General features: G+C 32.5%; 4 protein-coding genes across 5 annotated transcripts; all 4 read left to right on the top strand.

The window, feature by feature from the left end:
• The first annotated feature begins 1694 nt into the window (after positions 1 to 1694).
• Positions 1695 to 7770, top strand: LOC130803578 (ultraviolet-B receptor UVR8). Of its 2 annotated transcripts, none has more exons than XM_057667746.1 (11): positions 1695 to 2216; positions 2743 to 2816; positions 2934 to 3018; positions 3176 to 3307; positions 3652 to 3888; positions 4073 to 4315; positions 4540 to 4583; positions 5997 to 6179; positions 6534 to 6624; positions 7188 to 7231; positions 7329 to 7770. In XM_057667746.1, exons 1-11 carry the CDS (start codon positions 1991 to 1993, stop codon positions 7449 to 7451), a joined length of 1482 nt encoding a protein of 493 aa, XP_057523729.1. In that variant the 5' UTR covers positions 1695 to 1990; the 3' UTR covers positions 7452 to 7770. The 2 variants fall into 2 exon arrangements, with proteins under 2 accessions (XP_057523729.1, XP_057523731.1); XM_057667748.1 differs by having other exon boundaries at positions 1697 to 2216; positions 4079 to 4315.
• A 2519-nt stretch (positions 7771 to 10289) lies between these two features.
• Positions 10290 to 13285, top strand: LOC130803579 (mannose-1-phosphate guanylyltransferase 1-like). Its single transcript, XM_057667749.1, has 4 exons — positions 10290 to 10451; positions 11266 to 11423; positions 12052 to 12114; positions 12200 to 13285. Exons 2-4 carry the CDS (start codon positions 11313 to 11315, stop codon positions 13109 to 13111), a joined length of 1086 nt encoding a protein of 361 aa, XP_057523732.1. The 5' UTR covers positions 10290 to 10451; positions 11266 to 11312; the 3' UTR covers positions 13112 to 13285.
• Positions 13286 to 14333: 1048 nt separating this feature from the next.
• Positions 14334 to 16580, top strand: LOC130803580 (uncharacterized protein At2g39795, mitochondrial-like). Its single transcript, XM_057667750.1, has 3 exons — positions 14334 to 14646; positions 15669 to 16003; positions 16105 to 16580. Exons 1-3 carry the CDS (start codon positions 14404 to 14406, stop codon positions 16262 to 16264), a joined length of 738 nt encoding a protein of 245 aa, XP_057523733.1. The 5' UTR covers positions 14334 to 14403; the 3' UTR covers positions 16265 to 16580.
• Positions 16581 to 22884: 6304 nt separating this feature from the next.
• On the top strand, positions 22885 to 24768 carry LOC130803581 (uncharacterized protein At2g39795, mitochondrial-like). Its single transcript, XM_057667751.1, has 3 exons — positions 22885 to 23265; positions 23553 to 23905; positions 24238 to 24768. The coding sequence occupies exons 1-3, from the start codon at positions 23008 to 23010 to the stop codon at positions 24395 to 24397; spliced, it is 771 nt and encodes a 256-aa protein (XP_057523734.1). The 5' UTR covers positions 22885 to 23007; the 3' UTR covers positions 24398 to 24768.
• The last annotated feature ends 192 nt before the right edge of the window (positions 24769 to 24960 follow it).

The raw sequence follows: 24960 nt of genomic DNA on the forward strand, positions 1-24960 counted from the left end.
TTTTAAAAGAGTAAAAATCAATAGCCTAAACAAGGGAAAATAATGGTAATCGATAAATGTAAAGATTATTCAACAAAAATAAGTTTAATTTGATAAAAAATATATCAATTGAGCAAGAACAAGTGTATGTTCGACAAATGCAATTTGATTGACTTATGATTTTGGCTTTAATTAGTTTAAACAGTCAAAAAGTATTGATAAATATTCGTCTATTTTTATTTATTTTTCCCATTTTTGTCAAGCATAAATTTCATATGGTTCTCCTATTAAGAATCTTTATTTTGAGACATCTTTTTTGACAGAAATAACCTTATTTATCAAGCACATTTTATTAAATAAGCATTACATGTTTATTTTTTTTACCTCTAAAATTTACTTAATTCTTATATATTAGTGGTACCATTTTTTTTACCTCTTTACTCCTTTTTATAATTTCTATCAACATAATCAATTTATGATTACGTATTTCAATTAGTAAATACTCTTACAGTTTTATTTGGTTGTTGGTACTAAAAAATATCAATGAAAATGACTTGTGTACATTTTCATAAAATGTACCTTATCAATACCACGAGTAATAAAACTTTAATCATAAAGTATATTTTACTATTTTACATTGTTATAATACCACATTTTTAAAAAGTAATGCATTGAATGAATTTGTGGAGAAAATGAGATCATTGAAGAAGGATAAACATAACATTAAAATCACACTAATTTTACATTATCATTCTCACAATTTAAAATTGACTATCAAACGGATTGTTAACATTATCTTATATGTCACTACTACTCAACCTTGGTTCCTGTAGTATTTTAATAGGAAAAATATTAGAGAATGAAAGGAGTATTTTTTATTTCAATCAATAAACTAGCAATTAACAACTAAAAACTAATTTTTATCAAATATTTCCATAATAGTTGAATTAACAGCCGACATATCAATTGCCAGACAGCCTTAATAGAAAAAAATAGAATACTTTCCCTTTCCCATTTAATTTACACTTAATCTATATTTTAAGTTGTCTCACTTACTTTTTCATGCTTTTCTCTTTTAATAATGCTTCCCACTCCTTTTGTCTAATCTCATTTGTAAATTCATAGCATCTTTTAGTATTGCACCTTGAAATGAGAAGGAGAAAGTAAGTCTTAGTTTCTTTGATATAGCTACTAATAATAACATATTTCCTTTTAATATGTCACTATTAGTAGTAATTTTTAATAAGTATATATATTATTTTGTTTCTATTATACGTGCAACTGATGATTATATATTTTCCACGCAATATATTATAATCACCAAATAATATAACTTAAATAAGTAGATAATATAACTTAAATAAGCATATACTTCTCAACCCACCGAATTCGCGAATTCTTTTAAAAATTGGTAAATGAGTGAATAGTTTGAAGAGTCAAAAATCAAAAAACGAGCAAAAAGTACATTAGCAAAAATTAATGATTAGAATCACCTTAGCATCATACACGTGTCAAAATCTTACACAAACACGAAATTCAGTAAAGTAGTTACCTCTAGAACCTCCTTACCAACCCTTCCAGAAACTTCTAGGAAATATTTGGTCAGAATTCTCCCAAAATTTATGCGGCTACGATTTCTCCACGTGTCTCTATACTCCACATCATTGTCCTACGTGGCACTTTGGTTGCCTTGATAATGATACACCCCCTTTTTATTTGTCCATCCCAAATACAATATTAGGGCACAAATTTTTCCCCCTTTCAATTTTCTCACTTTCTCTCTCATCAATTCCCAACCATAATTATAACGACTTTATCTCTCTTCAAAACCCACTTTTATTTTTGTTTGTAAGAATCATAAACCACAAAGAAAAGTCAGATTTTTGTTGGGTTTTGTGGTGGGTTTTTGCTTGTATTTTGTGTTTTATTTTATATTTTTATTTTTATTATCTAGGTTTTACTAGGTGGTTTTTTGGGATTTGATATTTTCTCTGTTTCTCATCATTTTGAAATGAATGGTGGGGAAGGAGAAGAAGGAAGAAAAGAGGTAAAAATGGATGTAGTAATGGGTGAACAAGAAGGAGAAAAAAGGGTTTATATGTGGGGTTATTTACCAGGAGCATTGCCACAAAGAACACCCATACAATCGCCATTAATTGTGAAGCTTCCACCGTCAATTGGAACTTTCTGGAAGGATGTTTGTGGTGGTGGATGTGGGTTTGCCATGGCCATTTCTGGTGCTTTTCCTCTCTTACTTTTTTTTTGAATGTTGAAATTTAATATTGTTTTAGTTTGAGAATCTTTATTTCAAAGTTAGGGTTTTGGGGAAGAATGTAGTGAAAAAGATTAGGGAATGGATTGATTTTAATCATAAGTGATTTATTTCTGTTTGGACTACTAAAAGATCCATTCTTTGAAGGCTAATAATTAACGGGTTTAGCTTAGAGGTAATTTGTGATCATAGAATTGATTGTGTTTAAGTTGGGAAATTGGATCTATGATGAACAAAATATGATGGGTTTAACTTTACGATTAGTAAGTGATTATAGAAATTGATTGTATGTCAGTTTAATTTAATTATGATTGGTCAATGTAATTCAGGTTAGTAGTATTTTGGATTCCAATCTTTAGGATTAAGGCTATTGGAAAATTGGGTTCATCAATAGTCAAAGTCAAAGTCAAACTCCTAGTATTGTTCTTTCGTGCTGAATAATTTATGCAAGAAAGCTGCATTCTGACTTTTTGAGTTGTATTGTGTATTAGATACTGGGAAGCTGATAACTTGGGGTTCTACTGATGATTTAGGGCAGAGCTATGTGACTTCTGGAAAACATGGGGTAATGCAATAGTTTTCAGCGGCCTGAATAATCTTAAACCAAAATTTTCAATGAATTTTAGAAATTAAATCTTGATTTATTGAATTAACTCAAATGGTTTATAATCCTATGTTTAAGGAAACACCAGAGGCTTTTCCACTTCCTACTGATGCTCCCATTGTAAGGGCAGCTGCTGGCTGGGCGCATTGTGTCTCAGTTACAGGTATAACTTAGACGTCGTTCGTTTGCACAATGTGAATTTAGTTCCAATGCAACCAAATGACCCCTCAATCTGTTGTCTTTGGTTGTGTTGGGTACTTGGATAACTTGGTTTTTCCTTTTAAGTCCATGTAATAAAGGTTTTACCTCATTGAATACAGATAGAGGAGAAGTTTATACTTGGGGATGGAAGGAATGTGTTCCATCTGGGAAAGTTTTTGGGGATTCTTCTCCTGGAGGAACCTTAGAGAAGGATACCGTTGATAAACAGAGTTCTGTATTCATGGAACAAGGTAATTATGGCTTGTTCGACTACTTTATACGGCTTTTTTGGTTGTTTGGTTGTTGGTATTAAACGATGAAAATGATAATAGAAATCTAATACTACACAATGTGTTTTCATCTATTACTAATTTTGAAGTGGTAATGGAAATTATGTAGAAAAATACATTTATAAGGATGAGAATTTCATTATGATAGAAATGACATACAAAAATTTATAATAACTAATTATTAAAAGTCATGATCATAACTATAATTTAACACGGATAACCAAGCGGACTGTTAGTATAACAAATTGGACCTGCAAATTTTCTGGTTGAATTATCAGACTTGCTTCATAGATGGTTTTTGGCAGTTAGCCCTCGAGGGTCAAAGAATGCAAGTGGTAGTGGGTCAGAAGCCGCCACAGACGGCAAAGTACAAGGAGAAGAAAGTGCAAAGAGAAGACGGGTTTCATCAGCTAAACAAACTGCTGAAAGTTCTACACCTGTTGATGAAAATCTCTCCGCATTGCCATGTTTGGTGACACTTAGCCCTGGTGTAAGAATATCTACTGTCGCGGCTGGTGGCAGGCATACTCTAGCATTGTCAGGTAAAAATTGCTTTATTAGCCGATTCTAGCATGATTCAAGTTGGGTGTTCATGCTCTTCATTGACATGTGTCGAGAAATTGTCGCATTATATAGCTGAATGTTAAAAGCTTTACTTATGTGAACACATTTGCCTTAAAATATGCATTTTGGTGAGACTACTGATGGGTACTAATTTCCCTGAAGCTTCAGATATAGGACAAGTGTGGGGTTGGGGCTATGGAGGTGAAGGACAACTTGGGTTGGGTTCAAGAATACGCATGGTATCATCGCCTCACCCTGTGCCGTGTATAGAGTCTTCTTATAGAAAGGATAGACATTCAGGATTTTCTCAAGCCAGTTTAAGCTCGGATGGCCAAGGATTTAGAGTTCCCGGGACATATATCAAGGGTATCGCCTGTGGGGGACGTCACAGTGCAGCAATCACAGGTGAGGTTCACATAATATTTCACCTTATGCACTCTTTAAGATTATACGATGTAGCCTGATAATCAAATGAATCTGAAAAGTGCTCATTCCCGATAGGAAGTAATGAATCGACTTATTGATGCTGTAACTATTTCTGTGATGTTTGTTTAAGATCAAGCTGTAGGGTGTCTTGTACATAAATTGTTCATGATAGCACTGACTAAATTTGTGGTTATGTTGAATAGATGCTGGAGCAATATTAGCTTTCGGTTGGGGCCTTTATGGACAGGTATGTAAGAGATGCCTGTCTGTTTTCATGTCTTATTAAAGTTCAAGAAATTTCTAGCAACTTCCAATTATTAAGACTTCATAGTGGGGTGACTTACCTATTTTAAACTAGTTGACCTAGGATAAAGAGTGCCATGATACTTCCTGTAATGTGGACCATTAATCGTAGCATCTAGACTAGATGTTTTGCTTTGATTAATGGGTTCATATAAACACCCAATTTCCTTTGGGAATCGATGTGGGCGCGGGGGAGGTTGATGCCGAAGAAGACTTTTGATTTGAGATTGGTTTCATTATTTGTATTTGGTTGTTCTATAGCCATTGATAAAGGGATTGGCTGATAAACGTGGTTTTTGGAGATATATGAGAGTAATGAGACTTCCACAATTGATCCAAAGAACGAGAAAATGGAACTGTTGATGGATCAGAGATGAATAACGCTGATGCCATGTATAGCTGTATAAATAGGAGATATTTTTTTGATTACATTAATGATCTTACCGGTAGAGTTTATTTTTGAATAAAAGAAACCGACAGTCGTCTGTTGATATAACAAATTATGACTTCATTGACGACTACATCTTTATTTGTTGGGTTGTGTTTTTTCTTCACTTAATTTTTATTTCCTTAAGTGACGAGTGATATAAATCAAGTAATTAGGCCTTTGATCTTAGAGCTTCTTTCTTAAGTGATGTTTGGTGAAAACATTTTTGGAATGACGAGGTTTCTTGTAATTTCAACCATGATTGAGTTCTGTATTTTCATCATTCAAGGGTAAAAAAACCGTATCAAAAACTTCTTTTCTTTCTCACGTGATGTCATTTTAGCTCTTTTGGAGTGATGGGATTTTTCAAACCTGCCATGGTCTTAGCTTCCGACAGTGATTACCTTGTATTGAGCTGAAATTCGAAAGAGTAGTGAGAATACGAGGGATTTTGGAGTGATGGGATTTTTCAAACCTGCCATGGTCTTAGCTTCCGACAGTGATTACCTTGTATTGAGCTGAAATTCGAAAGAGTAGTGAGAATACGAGGGACACGGAAACTGATGTTTGTGTGATTGACTTTCCTGAAGTAAAAATAAGCATGTAAGAAAGGACCTCTAATTTTTTAAAGATTCACATAGTATATCTCATGATCCATACGGCTAGAAACTTTTCTTCTCGTATAAGCTAAGTGGGTGTTTTAGTGTCGGCATTAATCCCTCTTTTTTTCACTGCTTTTTGATATGATTATGTAGGTAAATAGAAATCGTGGGGAAAAAAGCAAAGTAGATTCAAGATGAAGCTTTCTGTAGCAAGAGATCAGATGATTCTTTTCTTCTATTTTTGTTGTTTTGCCTCGGTTTTTTGTTGTTAGATAATTGACTACTTCTCACGAGACGTACTTAACAAGTTAAAATTATGATATGGCAGTGCGGTCAAGGAGCCACAGACGATGTCCTAAGCCCTACCTGTGTATCTTCGTTGCTCGGTATTCGAATCGAGGCAGCCGCTGCAGGGTTATGGCATACACTCTGTATATCTGCTGAGGGTGATGTATATGCCTTTGGTGGTAATCAATTTGGGCAGCTGGGAACCGGTTCTGAACAAGCCGAGGTAAAATTTTCTCATCAATGTTCCTACTCGAGGATTTTTCTCTGCAAAATTTTGCATCATTCTCATCTAACAGGTGTTATGAGCCATTTATTCATAGTGTAAAAATGCGAATGCGCCAAATATCGCCTAAAAGCATGAAATATCCCTTGAAACTTCCTAAAGTGCGGTTTATTAAGCTTACAACACGGTAGACATTGGTTCTTTATTTTAAAACCATTACAATGCGGCTGATGTGATGCAATACGATGTGGCATTATTTTTGCACTATGATTTGTTCAGCACTATTTTCGTGACATTTTTTTTTATAATCATGTGGTTCACTACTCGTTCTGCATACCTTTATGTATCTTGCAGACTCTCCCGAGATTGCTGGATGCACCAAGCATAGAAAATGTAAATGCAGTAATAGTATCTTGCGGTGCTCGACATAGTGCTGTAGTAACAGGTACGTAACTATTTTGTTTCTGCTATGTGTACACTTTACTGCTGCCTCGAAATGCATGATTTTGTGACCCCGTTACTTCAAGAAAAGTTGTGGTTTGTGACAAAATTTCTAAAGATCTGATACCCTTTTATGCAATCCTTTTACATATCATCGTCTAAACTTTTTTCCCAATTGATTTATTTGGATTGCGTCTCATTTCAGACTAGTAGGGGTTGGAAAACCGACTTTTTATTGTGCTTAAGGTACCCTTGTCGTACATTAAATATTGACATACAGGGACGGAGCCAGGAAATCGGCTTCTATGGTTCACCAAAAAATTGAAATTTGGGGGAGGGATGCCAAGGCCACCACCCGTCTCCTAGCTCCGTCCTAGACATGGGCGAGGATAAGTGGTAGAGCACTATCTAAGTTGGCCGAGTATTCACCCTTAGAAGCATAATAATTGAGTTGTTTCGAGTACTTGATACCTAGTAACGTTGCACGTATAGATTTTCGTGTTTCATTGATAACTTGCTCTTTGTTAAAGCTAAAACTCTAGCTAATGCTCTAATCTTTCCGTTTAGATGACGGAAAAGTTTTCTGCTGGGGCTGGAACAAGTACGGTCAGGTGAGATCAAACCAAAGCCATCGCTGTTTACCATCTTCATGACTCATGAGCGATAACGCCTGCTTATTTCCTCTAACTCATTGAATATTCTCTGTAGCTCGGTTTGGGTGACGTGATCGACCGTAACATACCATCCCAAGTAAAAATTGACGATTGTGTGGCGAAGAATGTGGCGTGTGGATGGTGGCATACACTCTTACTTACGGAGTCTCCCCCATGAGCCGAGAATCTAAAGAAGTCGCGGCTAAATTTTGTTAGGTTTAGCATCTAAAGTGATTGGTGTATGAAAATGATTTATATGTATGATGAATGTATGTAAATAGAGAAGCATAGGCTTTGTATACAATGATGCTTGTGGATCATTCTTTAATGGGTAGGTTTTGATGTTAGCTTTGGCTATCCTTGCTTTACTGATAAGGATGTACAAAATCCTGTATATTAGTTCATCTTGGTTTGGGAATTTAGCACCAAAGTCTCCTTTGTAATAGTCCTCATGCAATAGTTTTATTGAGTATTGATGTTATGGTTTTTTAAATAAAGGTCACGATGCCTTCGGTTTTTAATTATTTATATGTAAGCTAGTCTAGTGAGAGGCTATCTTTTAACATGGAGTTCATATGCTAATAATTTGTACTAACTGAGCTATCTGATTTATGCATAGCAGCAAGGGGCGTCTCTCAGAGAGATTGTCTCATATGAGGATTTGTATTCAAGTTATTATTTTTATTATCTTTCCAAGCATTTCAAGCTTCAGCCCCTCTTGCATGAGACCGTCTCACCGTGAGAAGAGTTTATACAAAAGATTTATTATGCTAAAAGTTTTTATTACTGGGCTATTAACTTAAGTATAGAGTGCGTCTTAAGATGAGCATTTTATACAAAAATTTGAGTTCAAGCTTATGTATTCTATTAACTTTACAATTACATTTAAAAATACATAAATTCAAAATTCCAAATAAAATACCGTATTAGTTGAAAAATAAATATCACTTTAAAAAAAGTATATATAATTTTATTCGATTTTCACTTGTAATAAAACTTTAAGATCCACTTTATTCCTTTCTATGGGCGGTTGTTGTTTGCCATTGTGCATTGTATGATAAGATTTCACGTTTCTTCACATGGACTTTCCACAATTGAAGCATATATATATATATATATATATATATATATATATATATATATATAATGCCTGGCAAATGATAAAAATAATAACTTGAAATATAGTAAAAGGAGATTTGGTAAAGGTCAACCCATGTTGCTAAGTCCCAAATCAAAGATGATGTTCACATACTATTCATGGATAGCATGAAATTGAAAATATGTTTAAGGGTTAACTTAGGTCCAACTTCATAAGACTAGAATATTACAAATAGTTTAAGAAATAAAATAAAAATAAAAATTTTGCTAATAATATATTTTTAGAACGCGTAACTTAGTGATAGATTTTAAATTGTATACTAAATTAGGTAAGATAAGTATAGTTAATACTCATATATGATTCAAATTAAGTTTAAAATGTATTCTAATTTTCTATTTAAATTATTTTATAGCTTTATTAATAAATGCCCTAGAATATTCTTTAGCAAGATTCTGTATTTAAATTAAGTAAGCAAATATAAAATTTTGTTTCATAAAAATAAGTTAAAATTAATAAATTGGTTTTTCTAATTTTTTTTAAATGTAAACAAAGTTTTTTATATTGTAATCTAACCTATGCAACAAGTGCATAGGCCGTAGTATAATAGTTACATTGAAGAGAAATTTCGTTTAATTTTGTTAGTTTATAGAAGTTGTACTCCTTCCCCATTCCTACTTGATTTGCCCTAATTTTCGTTTTAATTTATTCTAATGAATTTGTTCCATTTTAAAAATAATTTCAATAATTTTACTCTTTATATTCTACTTTATTTCTAAATTCTTCATCATATATAATTTTTAATCTTTATACGAAATACAAATATAGCTAAATAATTGGGACAAAGGTGCACATTGTGGAGTCAACTACCTTAAACAAGAAAGATAATGTTGTAGCATTGAATCAAAGTTAGATTGCTCCTCAATAAAGACATGATAAATCCAAATAGATTGCGCTTTTCATTGTTTTTAAATAATAACTCTTCTGTTCTTAAAACTTTTCGAAAAAAGTTAGAATGTAGGTTTTTTTTAATTTTATTATATTTTTATTTTTAATTATAATTATTTTTATTTCTTTTTTCTTATCTACATGCTAAAATCTCTCCTTTTATCATCTATGATTTACCTAACTCTATTTACTTATAACAAAATAAAAAATCGAAAAAAATACTGTTTTTTTCTTTCAACTACTTTTAATAATATTTCTTTAATTTTTGCGTCAGAAATGTGATTTAGTTGCTCACAGACTTTTAAGAAGGACCTACGCTAGTATTTGTGATTGAGGTGTGGCTTGATAGTGGTCCTCTTCAAATTAATAATGTTATCTTTGCTGATTTTAGTTATTAATATAGCTCATCTTATTATAAAAAAAAAAAACCAACTAAATAATAATAGAAAATTTATTGCAACTCAACAAATAGAAATAAAGTTCTATGCTTTAATTACAAGTAAAGAACTTGTATCAATGTAAATCAAAGCTAAAATCACTAAAATTGAGGAGCCTTTTCTTCTCGAGTGTATGTATGTATTCTTCTATAGTACCAATTATTTTGCCTAATGATACGAAAATTTAAAAGTTAGATATAAATATATAAAAAGTTAAAAGGAATAAAGTTATTTAGAAATAAGAGATATAACCTAGTGAGTAGAAGTTGTGAAATAATGTGTTAAAATAAAATGAGCTACTCTTATAAGAGACTATTTTCTGGTGAGATGACTTTAAAATAAAAAGTCTTTATGCTAATAATTATATTAGTTAAATTATTTAAATCCTATATGAGAAATATCTCACGATAATTTCGTCTTATTCAAAAATTTGTAAAATAAAATTAGTATAAAATCAAACTAAATAAAAAATAAAGTAAATTGAATGAGATACGGGAGTATAATATAACTAACGTCATCCTCGTATATAAATACACTCCTTCAAATTACAATATTCGTTACGGATCAAAATTTATCACCGTGCTACAACCGACACTTCCCTTCCTCTTTCTAGTTTCTACACCCATTTCTGGAAGATTTAGACAAATATCCGACGAGTGATCATTCTTCGGGAGTGATTCATTCTGTGAAAATCGTGGTAAATTCATCCATTCATCCAATTGTTCATCTCATGTTTTTTAATTTCAATCCTTTTTACCATATATCATTTTTGTTCGTCTTATTTTCTCTAATTAATGCTGGATCTCTGTGTTTTTCCTCAATACCCAATTTTTGCATGGTTTTAAATCTTTTGAATTGAAGTGGTTATTCTCTGATTTCTGATTTAGTTTGTGGGTTTTTCAATTGTTTTATGTGATTTGGGTGTTTGATCTGTTAACTTAATTGACTTATAATGATAGTGGAATTGTGAAATTATTGGATTTTAATTATAGATGATGACAAGTACTGTCTGCATGCATGATGCATTTGTAATTTGTAGAACATGAATTTGAGGGCAGAAATTTGGATCTGCAAAGAATACTCAAATGTGACAATCACCCCACTGTTTTTAGTGGATTTTTGAATATCAGGATACTGTAATTTTTACTTTAATTTTTAGGGTTTGATATGTTGTTAAAGTGAATTAAAATTTGGAACACTAAGCAATTTCTACCTGAGAAAAATAGTCTTTCCACTCACAAACTTCCTAATTTAATTGTATCAATGAATTTGCTATCAATAATGATATGAAATTGCTATCGATAATGATATGTTGTGAGGGAAATATTGTCATAGATTGTGATTTGTGGTCGTCATGCTTGAAGTTTGGAGTTTGTAATCTAGTTAGAAATGAAGGTTTTTTAGACATTGAGCTGAATTAATATCAGAACTTTTTTGTACAGTAATACAATGCACCATGTTTATATATGGAATGTGATTTGTTGTTTCTTTGGTTAATGATGATGGCGTAGGTTTCGATTTTGAATTAACGACTATGAAAGCAAATTAAAGATTCAAGATGAAGGCATTGATTCTTGTTGGAGGATTTGGAACTAGGTTGAGGCCATTGACACTTAGTTTCCCTAAGCCTCTAGTCGACTTCGCTAATAAGCCCATGATCTTACATCAGGTTTGTAAATACTTCTATCTTCGATCGATTTGTGCATTTTTATTAGTTATTACTGTGATTGCTTACAATTTGTCACCAAAGAAAAAGGGTTGATGTGTTTGATACTAGTTTTGAGTTGTTACACACTTATGCTTTGTTTGGCTTGACGGAAATGGAAAAGAAAGGAAGAGGAGGAAAATTAGGGGATTGGATTTTCTTTATTAGGAAAACAAATGAATATGTGAGGGAAATGGAGGGAAAGGAATTGGAAGGATCTTATCGTTCATATCTTGAGAAACAAATCTCTCCTACAATGGAGAGATTCGGAAGCAAAAACTCATCTATCTTCCCTCCCCTTCTGTTGCATCCTCTTTTTGTATCCAAACACACGTGAAGGGAGCTTTGATCTTATACAGTGGCACATGATTCACTAATTTCCTCACGAATCGTGAATTGAAAAAAGTGAATTATGGTTAATTTTGGGCTATTCTTGGGCAAATTTGAGTGAATCGCGAAAGCAAATTAGCTAGTGAATTATGTTTACATTGATCTGATCGTATGTCACAGTTTCAGAGCCTAGTTTCGATGTCATAGTGGTTAGTGAAAGCTTGTCTTCATTGTCATAAATGATTCTTGCCATTTTGCTCAGATTGAAGCTCTGAAGGTTGTCGGAGTTACTGACGTGGTTTTGGCTATCAACTACCAACCCGAGGTGAATTTGTAGTGTCATTTACTTATTAGCATTGCGTGTTATGTTAAACAATAGAGACTTTATATCGAATCTTTGCCTCGGACAGGTGATGTTGAACTTCTTGAAGGATTTTGAAGCCAAGCTCGGGATCACAATTACATGTTCCCAAGAAACCGAACCTCTCGGTACTGCGGGTCCATTGGCTTTGGCTAGGGACAAACTGATTGACGAATCTGGTGATCCATTTTTTGTTCTTAATAGTGATGTTATTAGTGAGTACCCATTGAAACAAATGATCGAGTTCCACAAAGGTCATGGAGGAGAGGCGTCAATTATGGTTACAAAGGTTGATGAACCATCAAAATATGGTGTTGTTGTAATGGATGAATCAACCGGGAAGGTTGAAAAGTTTGTGGAAAAACCGAAACTATTTGTTGGTAACAAGATCAATGCCGGGATTTACCTATTGAACCCGTCTGTTCTCGACAAGATTGAATTAAGACCCACCTCCATTGAAAAAGAGGTATTTCCGAAAATTGCAGCCGAGAAGCAACTCTATGCAATGGTTTTACCTGGGTTTTGGATGGACATCGGACAGCCAAGAGATTACATCACGGGTTTGAGACTTTACCTTGACTCATTGAGGAAAAACTCCTCACCAAAACTTGCTAGTGGCTCTCATATCATTGGAAACGTCTTAGTCGACAAGAGTGCAAAAATCGGAGAAGGATGTCTTATTGGACCCGATGTAGCAATAGGTCCGGACTGTGTGATAGAGGTCGGTGTTAGACTTTCTCGGTGCACGGTTATGCGAGGGGTTCGGATCAAGAAGCACACTTGTGTCTCAAGCAGCATCATCGGATGGCACTCAACTATTGGGCAATGGGCTCGGGTGGAGAACATGACTGTTCTTGGCGAAGATGTTCATGTCTGTGATGAAATTTACAGCAATGGGGGAGTTGTTCTGCCCCATAAGGAGATCAAATCTAGCATTTTGAAGCCAGAGATAGTAATGTGAATCAAGTTGTTTAACAAGTTAAAATTTTGAATTATTTTTGGGGGACTTGTCACTTGTTAATTGTTATAGTAGCCCTAATCATTAATCCCCCAACTTGTGTACATAGGAAAATAATTTGTATTAGTTGTCATTTTTATGTGGTTATCTTTTAATAATATTCTCTCTCATTTGTCATTTTATTTTTTTCACTCTATTTAATGTATTAATTTAATTATTAATACTACTTTTATAGCTCTATCCCAAAAATTATTAAAATAATAAATTTGTGAACCAAAGGGTGGAACATATTTTTGGAATTGATATGAGTTTTTGTGTTTATGTATAATTAAAATTTAAAAAGTGGAATGATAATTATAGATAAGATCTAGTTTAATTTTGTTTTAACACATAAATTGAAAATTGAATAATTTAAGATTAATTGATGAATTGTAATGAGAGTAATAAGCATGTTATATATTTGTGATTAGCATATCTTTGGCTATGAAGTGTTTAGTACTTGGTTTTTACATCGACTTTTTGGTTGACTTTTGGTTTATTAGTTGATCAAACAGCTAAAAAAATGTGTTTTGTAAATGATTTTTATGCCAACTAAAAAACTGACTTTAAAGATAAAATAAAAATGCAACTCTATTTTTTGTTGGCTTATAGCTTGTTAACATACTTTTTCTAACAACCAATACTTAATTTTACCAAAAATCTCCATAAATAGTTATTTTTTTCAGCTAGTTTAAAAAGCAACAAAAACAACCAATATTTTCAATTAGTCAAACAAACCAACAGTCAGCAGCCAACAGGCAACAACCAATCGCCAATGAGCCCATGAATAACAAAAATACCCTCCACCAAACAAGAAAATTTGAAATCTTCAAGTCAAAAAATAACAGGTCAAAAAAGACAAAATAGTTGTTCGCAGTTAGTAATTGCGAACAACTATTTTGACCTATTTTTGTGGAGCATGCTCTTCGCGATTACTAACTGCGAACAAATCAAAAGAGGTCAAATAGCTGTTCGCAGTTACTAATTGCGAACAGCTATTTTATCTTTTTTTGACCTATTCGCATTTAATAACAGCGAACAGCTCTAAATTTCAGATTTGTGAATTTCACGCTTACTTTTGAAATAAATTTGAAAGTTGAATTATTTAGTTTTTTATTTTTTTTATTTTTGCGCTTAAAGATTTCAAATTTTCACCAAACAACTCATTTATCCCCTTAAACCCTAAACCTTATAAGGAGTATCACCTAAAAAACACTAAAACCCTAAAAACGTTATCCCATCTCCAAATTTCGACAATGGCATTCTCTGCAATTATTCGAAGATCCGCAATCCCTATCGCTTCTCGCGTAATCGGATCTCAAATTCAATCTCCGGCCGCCGTCAAACGCGCAGCCTTTTTTACTCATTTTGTCCGCTCTACACTTTGTTCTTCTTTCCGCCGTTTCTCTTCGGACGTTGCTACTTCTTCTGATAGAAAGCTACTTGAAGTTCTTCAAAGTGAAATTAGCGTTGTTGAAGAGTCAGAGGATTATGATAAGGTTTTGCCTTTTCTTCTTTCGCTTCGTAGTGCTTATATTGTTTTGTATTTTTCTATTCTATGGGTTTTCTTTTGAGTTTATATAATTTCTTGATGTAATTAAAATGTTTATTGTTTTCAGTATTTGTTAATTATGTGATATTTATTGATTTTTCTGGGAAATTCTTTTTGGTTTTAGGTGGAAATTTTCTTTTATCTTCTTGTTTTGTGGAGGAAATTAAGTTGAATAAAGACATTAATGTTTGTATGTAATTTTGTGTCAATGAAATTTTCTTTAATTATGAGAATAGTTGCTCTTCGGTAGTTATTATAAATCATTGCCTATTTCATTGATAACAGAGTGAGTGAAGAATTGTAACCGTAAGCTGAAATCGGAGCCAATAGTATATTGTTCTTTAGTGTTCTATTATGGGGGATTGAGAATATTGACTGCGCAGGTCGGACCTTCTTTACTCGGCTTAGGTTTAGGCTTAGATGGGAGCCATTGTAGCGGCCCTCGAGTAACGTAATGTTGTATGCAAATGTGGAAAAAGCTTTGATTTTATGTTCGTTGGTTATTCTCCTGTTTTGATGGGTGAATGTAATACTTATTTGATGGACGTGGTTGATTAATATGCGGGAAAAAGCAATGAATTAAGTTCACATAAGCTTGTAAGTTTTAATTGTCATATCTTGAAACAGGTTGGTAAGTCTTATGATTAAACCTGTCTAATTATGGAACTTTTAATGCTCTTATGAAGCTCAAAGGAAGTACTTCATAATGGTCGAAAAGAAGCAGAAGATCATTTATAAATGTAATTGAGCTATATTTACCTGTTTTGGAAATCTAATTGTGAACAATAACTATGTTAAGGAGTGGTGAAAACTTTTCTAGTCGGCCTGAAATAGTGTCTGCCTTAATTATTTGATGGGCGGAGAATTCATTAGTATCTTTGTTAGTAATCCTGCTGTTGCTAATGTCATTGGACAAAACTGATAGCTGTTTTATTTTTTTATGCCTTATTTTATTTCCTATCTGTCTAGACCGTAGAGGCTCCCAGTGGCTTCCCTTTCAAAATCAAGGACAATGTAGGAGAGCAGACTGTTACTCTAACTAGAGAATATGAGGGTGAAACCATAACGGTTGAAGTATCTATGCCGAGTCTTGTAACTGATGAGGATGAGGAAGAGTCGGGTAACGAGGATGACGAGAAGTCAACAGCTTCAAGTGTACCACTTCTAGTAACTGTTGCCAAAAAGAATGGACCATCTCTGGAATTTGATTGCATTGCTTATCCTGATGAAATTTCTATCAACAATCTCGCACTTAAAAACCCTGAATCAGACGAACAACTTGCATACGAGGGCCCAGATTTCATGTGAGTCTTTGTCCAATCCAAGTCCCTTATACTTTATTAGATAATTATGTTACGTTGCTCTAATTCACATCCTTACCCTGTTAAACATTTCTTATTTACAGGGATTTGGATGAAAATCTGCAAAGATCATTTCACAAATATCTGGAGATCAGGGGTATTAAGCCAAGCACAACAAACTTTTTGCATGAATACATGATGGAGAAGGATAACAAGGAGTATTATAGATGGCTCAAGGACGTTAAGAAGTTTGTCGAGGCGTAAGTATGGTCATCGGACCTCTACTAGTCTACTTAATGGAGAAATAACCGAGTGAACTGTTCCATTAGCGAGTTTTTTGTTGCAATTTCAAATTCATTGTTGATGGCACTAGCTGTAGTATGCATAATTGAAGCAAGCTTATTGAACACACTACTGTTTTGAAACAATGAGGCTTATTTCTATAGTTGAGCAATAACAGAAGAATTTTGCTGAAATACCTATCTCAGCTTCTTGTATTTGCTGCTTATTGAATCTTGGATCATGTTATTGAATTTATCCTCTGTATAATTTGGGGTTATGTTAAAACTGTTTTGTAACATTGCCTTGTGTACATGCTCTTTGCTAAAATTAGAGCAGCATTAAAAAGCATCTTCACTAATGGTAAGTGTTGATGAATGAATTTGTTTTGAGTTTAGGCTTAGGGTAGGGAGATGTGAGGGCTAGGAGAGGAGGCAACAAGAATCGAATTCAAGGCGTTTTACGAAGAGGAAGTGGTATTTGTTTTAACCGTAACAAGATCCGATTCTCGATGGATGATTGTGATTTACTAGACAAGCTCATTTAATTTTTATTTCTCCTTGCACTTAAATAAAAAAATCAAAATAAGGTAAGATTTTGCTATATTTTATTTGTTCTTTTGGTTGAAACATTTGACTGTATGTTGTAACAAAAAGGAAACAAGAATATTTAGATTTCAAGATGAAGTGATACTCGAAATCCTGCTCAACAACACTTTTGGCCTTGTGGGATTCTGGTTTATTTGGTCGATATTGGATTGTGGTATTGAAAATGAGTATTATCGTTTATTTTTGTGAAAAGTATTGCTCATCTTTGAATATCTTAATCTTCATAAAATCATTATTTTATCATTTTATGTGGGACTTACATTTTCAAATTGTATTGGTTGAAAATAATTTTAATGAAATTAATAATTAAAATTAATGTAATTTTAAATTATCCAATAACTTTTCTAGTGAAATTATATTCTTTCAATTTAGTCTAAGTAATCTAATTTTTGTATTATTAATCAATTACTTTTAATTTATATATATATATATATATATATATATATATATATATATATATATATATATATATATATATATATATATATATATATATATTCTTAGTTAATACTTCCTCTGTTCTGATATTGTTGCTACATTTTAAGAAAAGGGGGTTGCGCTATTCTACTGATATGACTTTATAGCCTCTATTATTGTTAATTGAAGAGGGAAAAAAGGAAAATAGCTTTGGTAGTTAATTAAAATAGGTGAAGACATGGCTACAGTGCATCAGAAAGTCCATATACAAAGGGCTTCTGATTTAAGCAGATTACATAAAAGGGAAATCTGAACTGATTCCACATAAATTTCACCCCAAAATTAGATTTTTCCCCCAAAACCTAACATTCCCACCAAAATTTACAAATTTTTACCAAAAGTCAAAAGTTGAATTACAATACAGTGGATCAGAATGCCCATATATAGAGGCATTTTACTTCAATTCTTCAATTCATAGCTTTGTTTTGATATCTTTTCTCCCCTTCTAAATTGTTTATAAGAATTTGGATCCAATCCTATTTCTTTCATCAATTCTACAAAACCAACAAAACCACAAATTAAAGCTCAAACAATCAAAAAAAGCAAATGGATGAAGTTCAAAGTCAAGAACATGAATTCATCAATCCTGATATTGAGGTATTTATTTCTTACTTTTGAAAACCTTAATATAGATTCTGAATTTGACATTTATGAAGAGTACACAAGTGAAAATTATGAAAATATAGACATCAGTTTGACTTTAGAGGATACCGTTAGCCAAAGTCAATCAATCTCACAAGAGGAAACAGTAGCTGAACCAAATCAACAACAAACTTCAACACAACAATCAATAGTTCACAAGAGGGAATTGCCAACACGGACCAGAAAGTTAATTGTACAGCAATAAACTTGTTTGTCTAAAGAGTCAGATAGACGTTTGCCATGGGGTACAATAAAAACAATTGCATTGCAACATAACACATCTAGGTGGGCAGTACTAAGGCTATGGGTATCAGCCAAAACAGCAATGCAAAATGGCATTGTAGTTGATGTTAATAGTAGAAAAAGGGGGGGAAGAGTTGGTAGCAAACCAAGAGTCTTTGACACGACTTTGCTTAATGCTGTTCCAATTGAAAGAGAACCATAATTAGAGTAATGACAAGTGCATTAGGCATTGGGTATTCACAAGTTTATAGAATGATGAAATCTAGTAATATTAGAGCACATACAAATTCAATTAAACCAAAACTTTCTCATGACCACAAAATAAGAAGACTCAACTTTATTCTATCCCATATAATACCACCTACTGTAGACAACCTACCAAAGTTCAGTTTGATGTATAATGTTGTACACATCGATGAAAAATGGTTCTACATGAGTAGGGAAACACAAAGGTACTATTTATTCCTTTGGGAAGAGGAAGAACCATATAGGTATGTGCAAAACAAAAATTTCATAGGTAAAGTAATGTTTATAGCAGCTGTTGCAAGACCTCAAACTAGTTCTACTGGAGAAGTGTTGTGGGATGAAAAAATAGAAAATTTTCCATTCACAAAGACTTATTATGCATTGAGAAGGTCAGAAAACAGACCAGCAGGTACACCACAGTTAAGAGCAATAACAAAAGTTATATGAGATGTTCTTCGAGACAAACTAATCAATGAAGTTCTACCAGCAATCAGATTAAAATGGCCAACAAATGGAGTCAAAGATATTTGGATTCAACAAGATAATGCCAAGCCGCATATTTTAACAAATAATCAAGCATTCAATGAAGAAGCCAACAAAAATGAATTTAACATAAGACTAGTTTGTCAACCGACATTAATATGAACATCTTAGATTTGGATTTGTTTAGTGCACTACAATCAATTCAATTCAAGTCATTCCCGAAAGACCTCAATGATTTGATCAAGGCGGTCAATGATGCATACGACACTTTTGAACCAAAACTTTTGAACTACACATGGATACAATATCAACTATGCATGATAGAGGTGTTGAAAGCTAGAGGTGGTAATAATTACAAGAATCCACACATTGGGAAACAAACATTGGACAGGTTGAGTATGTTGCCAAGACAATTACAAATTCCTCAAGAACTTATAGATGCAGCACGTCAATTTTTATCTCACGGTATAATTAATTCTCAATGATCTTCCACAAGATGATTGAAATTAATTACAAATATGTAGAAATGGATTAACACCCTTACATTTTTGCATCATAAGGGTTGTCTAACTTTAGTTAAGTAGACATTTTGTAAATCATTACAATGTTATGTAGACATGGATCAACATTTAGTAAAGGAAAGAATATTTAAGACAACATTTGTAACTATGAACTTATGCATACCTCTCCATTTAGTCATTGAGGTGGTTTTTACACACAAAAATCTAATGAAGTTAAACATCATTCATCAATCCAAGTTTCACTTGTGTACATTTATTTAACTCTAAGATTTAATGTTTAACATCATTTGAAATTGTACAAATGTAAGTATTTCAGCCTCATCTTAGTGCTTGAAACGACATTGAGACAAAACACATTAACCATTGTCAAATCAGTAACTTTATTAAGTTTCAGCCTCATACCAAGAAATTGGTGTGGCGATGAAACAACATCAGATAACAAGTTATTAATGTTAATATCTCATGCTCATGTCAAGTAATCTAAGGTGGCAATGAAACACATTACAATATACACATTTCATCAGACAAACAACAATCATTATTGAGAAAGTAGATAAGTATGGGACACAATACATAGCATAGCCAACAAGACAACATTTTTCATCAGCATAAACATCATCATAAATAATTAAAGAAATGTTAGAATGCTCATGTGTGAAGACCACGGATTGTCGTCTTGCGTGGCCGCTTTGGTTTAGGTTCCACCTTCTCAAGTAATGCATAATCCTTCTCATCTGGTAAACTGTAGTACCAAGGTGGGGGTTCTTGTTCATGATCATCAAGAGAATTTAATTCCCCACAATTCAAATAATAATGATCATGCCACAAACCAAAGATATTGTCATATTTGATATATTCTCTTTGGACATCAGTTAATGAGTCGAGCGATTTTTCCTTTGTTTCCATCTCCAAAGGCAACCAAGCAACATATTCTTATGTAGCAACAAAAATAGAACAGAGGAAGTAATATACCAAAATCAAAACTACATAGAACCAAAATGAGTACCAAAAACAGAACCATTTAAATGAGTGTAATATAAGCAAAATCAGATCAAAATTAATAGACATAATAAAAATCTGATCCATATTAATAAACATAATAAAAATCTGATCAGAAATAAACCATTTACATGAGTGTAACATAATATAAAACTACAACAAAACAGATCAAAATCAACAAACCAAAAAAACCACATTTTAGCCTCAGTGACATAAGCAAAATCAGATCAAAATTAATAGGCATAATAAAAAACTGATCAACATTAATAAACATAATAAAAATCTTATCAAAACAACATAACATAAGACTACAACAGAGCATATCAAAATCAGAAAAATAATCAGCATAAAAATAACATGCAAGATTATCAGAAATGGAAAACAAATCAGAGGATGTAGTAAAATCAGATCATGATTTTTGGATTAAAACCAAATCAAAGAGATAATCAAAATCAAAATCAGATCAAAACCAAATAACATAAGACTACAACAGAGCAGATCAAAATCAGAAAATAATCAACATGCAAGATTATCATAAATGAAAAACAAATCAGAGGAAGTAGTAAAATCAGATTATGATTTTTGGATTAAAACAAAATCAAAGAGATAATCAAAATAAAAAACATAGTAAAAACCACATAACATAAGACTACAACAGAGCAGATCAAAATCAGAAAAATAATCAGCATAAAAACAACATGCAAGATTATCAGAAATGGAAAACAGTTCAGAGGAAGTAGTAAAATCAGATCATAAAAACATAATCAAAATAAAAACACAATAAAAACCACATAACATAAGACTACAGCAGAGCAGATTAAAATCAGAAAATAATCAACATAAAAAACAACATGCAAGATTATCATAAATGAAAAATAAATAAGCGGAAGTAGTAAAATCAGATCATGATTTTCGGATTAAAACCAAATCAAAGAGATAATCAAAATAAAAACATAATAAAAACCACATAACACAAGACTACAACAGAGCAGATCAAAATCAGAAAATAATCAACATAAAAATAACTTGCAACATTATCGTAAATGAAAAACAGATGAGAGAAAGTAGTAAAATCAGATCATGATTTTCGAATTAAAACCAAATCAACGAGATAATCAAAATAAAAACATAATAAAAACCACATAACATAAGACTACAAAAATGCAGATCAAAATCAGAAAATAATCAACATAAAAACAACATGCAAGATTATCATAAATGAAAAACAGATCAGAGGAAGTAGTAAAATCAGATTATGAATTTCGGATTAAAACCAAATCAAAGAGATGATCAAAATAAAAACATAATCAACATCAAAACAACATGCAATATTATAAAGATCTAACAAAATAAAACTCAGATCCCATGTAGAGGAACTCGTAACTACATGCTAGTAAAAGGAAAACAGATCAGAAAACAAAAATCATGATAATCTTACAAAACAAAACCCAAATCAGAACCAAGAGTAAAAGGACCATACCAGATGATGATTAAACCGAAATAGATCAAAGCGAAGAGTATAAAGACTATATCTGAACCAACAGGACCAACTCAAAAATATCCAGATCTAATGCAAAATCAAATACAAAACTATAGAAAATCAAATCCCCATTTCGTGAACGATTGGTATTAAAGAATTAAAATCAGATCCAAAATCACCATTTATATAGGAGATGAGATCAATTAGGGTTTTAAATGAACGAGAGAGACTGAGAGAGAGATGGGGGATGGACGAGTGAGTAGGGTTTGTACTGGGGGGTGGGTTTATATAGGAGGTGGGATCAATTAGGGTTTTAAATGAACGGTTTAGATCAAAGCAATGTGCATCTGACGGTGGAAAACTATTTCACCATTTATGTGAGAGAGTTGGGAAGGTGGGTTTTAATGTGTGAATGTGTGAATTGGGATGGTAGGTTTAATGGGAGATTAGGTGGGTTTTTAGTGAGAGAAATTAATATGGAGGGAATATTAATTTTAGTTGGAAATAGATAAAGATTAAATAATGATTTGTATAAAAGTTAATGAGGTATATAGTAGGATAAAAATAGAGGTAGGTAGAACTTTAAATGATTATTTTATTGCTAAAAATAGAAATGTAGCAAATAATATGAAATTGTCAAAAATAGAAATATAGCAAATAATATGAAATTGCCAAAAATAGAAAATGTAACGGGTATTATGGACGGAGGGAGTAGATCTCTAGAGTATTAATATTAATTTTTATAATTTTTGTTGTGATTGCATAATAGGTTGAGCAAAATAAAAAGATTAGATAGAAATGGAATTCAAAATCTTTCTTGATTTGTAATAATTACACTCCAATTAAATAAAAACTATTTCTCTATTTATAATTTTTGATTTAATAATGGACCATTAATTTAATACATGTAGCCGTAGAGTCTAGACTATGGAAAGAGTATCATTTCTCTTCTTGAACCCTAAACCCTCTGTACTTCCCTTAAACCCTGAAAAATTCTCCTCTGTCTAGATTTACCCCCAAATTTCAACAATGGCTTTCACTGCAATTCTTCGAAGATCTACAAGAAACGCTTTCCCTCTCGTTTCTCGTGTAATCGGAACTCAAATTCAATCTTCCGCCGCCGTTAAACGTGCAGCCTTTTCTCCTCCTTTTGTCCGTCCTACAGTTTTCTATTCTTCCCGCCATTTCTCTTCGGATGTTGCAGCTGCTCATACTTCTGATAACGAGCTTCTTGAAGTTCTTCAAAGTGAAATTAGCATTTTTGAGGATTATCATGGTCATGTTAAGGTTTTCCCTTTTCTTCTATTGCTTTATAGATTTTATATTTTTCTGAATTTTCCTGCTCTATGAATTTCTTCTCATATTTGTAATCAACTAGAAAGAGTGAATAATATAATTACTCTTTAGATTTGAAACACTTTATAAATTATATATTTTATGAAGGAAATTAGAGATGAATTATTCAATTTTACATCAATTTTTGGGTTTTAATTCGTAACTTCTTCCCAATACATTTTATTATGAGAATATTACCTCTTGTTCTTTATGCGTTATTTTTTTTCCAATCAATCCAGACTGTAGAGCCTCCCAGCGGCTTCCCTTTCAAAATCAAGGACAATGTTGGAGAACAGATCATTACTCTAACAAGAGAAAACAAGGGTGAAACCATAACAGTTGAAGTTTCAATGCCGAGTCTCGTAACCGGTGACTACGAAGAAGAATCAGGTAGCGAGGATGGTGAGGATGACGAGAAGTTAAGAACCTCCAGGCCCTCAACTGTACCACTTTTGGTAACTGTGCAAAAAAAGAATGGACAATCTCTGGAATTTGATTGCATTGCTTATGTTGATGAAATTGTTATCGACAATCTCGCACTCAAAAATTCTGAAATAAACGAACAAATTGCATACGATGGCCCAAATTTCATGTGAGTCTTTACCCAATCCTACTATCTGATGATACTTCTATTAGGTTGTGTTTGGAAACAAGTAGTTTAGAAATAAGTAATTCATTCTGAATTGTAGATTTTGTTATAAAATCGTGAATGAAGAATGACAATTCTCAAATTCTCAACTTATAGTGGTAAAATTGGCTTCAAATTTAAAATTGAATTTCATTGATTTGCCAAACATTAAAGTTTGAGTTAATTTTAGATTTTCAAATAAAATCATCGTTTCCCAAACATGGCATTAGAAAATTATGTTTCATAGTTTCGATTCATGTCCTCACTCCTTTCCCAAACTTTGTTATTTACTACAGAGATTTGGATGAAAATCTGCAAAAGGCATTCCACGAGTATCTTGAGAGCAAGGGTATCAAGCCAAGCAACACAAACTTTTTGCATGAATACATGGTCGAGAAGGATAACAAGGAGTATCTTAGGTGGCTCAAAGACGTTAAGAAGTTCGTTGCAGCATAAGTTTTGTCATCAGCCTTCTTTGATCAAGAAATAGCCGAGTGAACTGTTTGTCGAGTTTTCGGGTAGCTCGAGGATTTGTCGAGTTATAAGTTGGGTCACCAGACCTCTTTGGTGAAGAAATAGCTGAACGTACTTTCTCTGTAAGCAAGTTTTTGGTGGCAATTTCAAATTCATTGTTGATGATATTGATAGTAGCTTTCCAAGCTTCTAGTGTTGATGGATGTTGCTACTTGCTACTGATTACAGAGTACAGAGTGTAAACAGTAAACTAATTGCCTTGAAAAGCTCATTTCATTTTTGGTTTCTCCCCTTATTTCTTTCATCAAAAATCAAAATAAGGTTAATAAGTTTTTTTGGTTGTTTTGGCTGAAATGTTTGGACTTATTCATTAATAAATTAACTTTTATCTTAGTATTAAATTATAATGCAAACTCTACTATAGAGAAAGGGTGGAATTTTATTCTAAACATAAATGAAAAAACCGCTGAAATGGAGAAATTAAAGTGTTCACAGTCAACTTTTTAGATTGATGGTAGCCTTGATGTTGAAAATTATGGTTTGAG

Source organism: Amaranthus tricolor, chromosome 17 (genome assembly GCF_026212465.1).
Source record: "Amaranthus tricolor cultivar Red isolate AtriRed21 chromosome 17, ASM2621246v1, whole genome shotgun sequence".
Classification (NCBI taxonomy): Eukaryota; Viridiplantae; Streptophyta; class Magnoliopsida; order Caryophyllales; family Amaranthaceae; genus Amaranthus; species Amaranthus tricolor.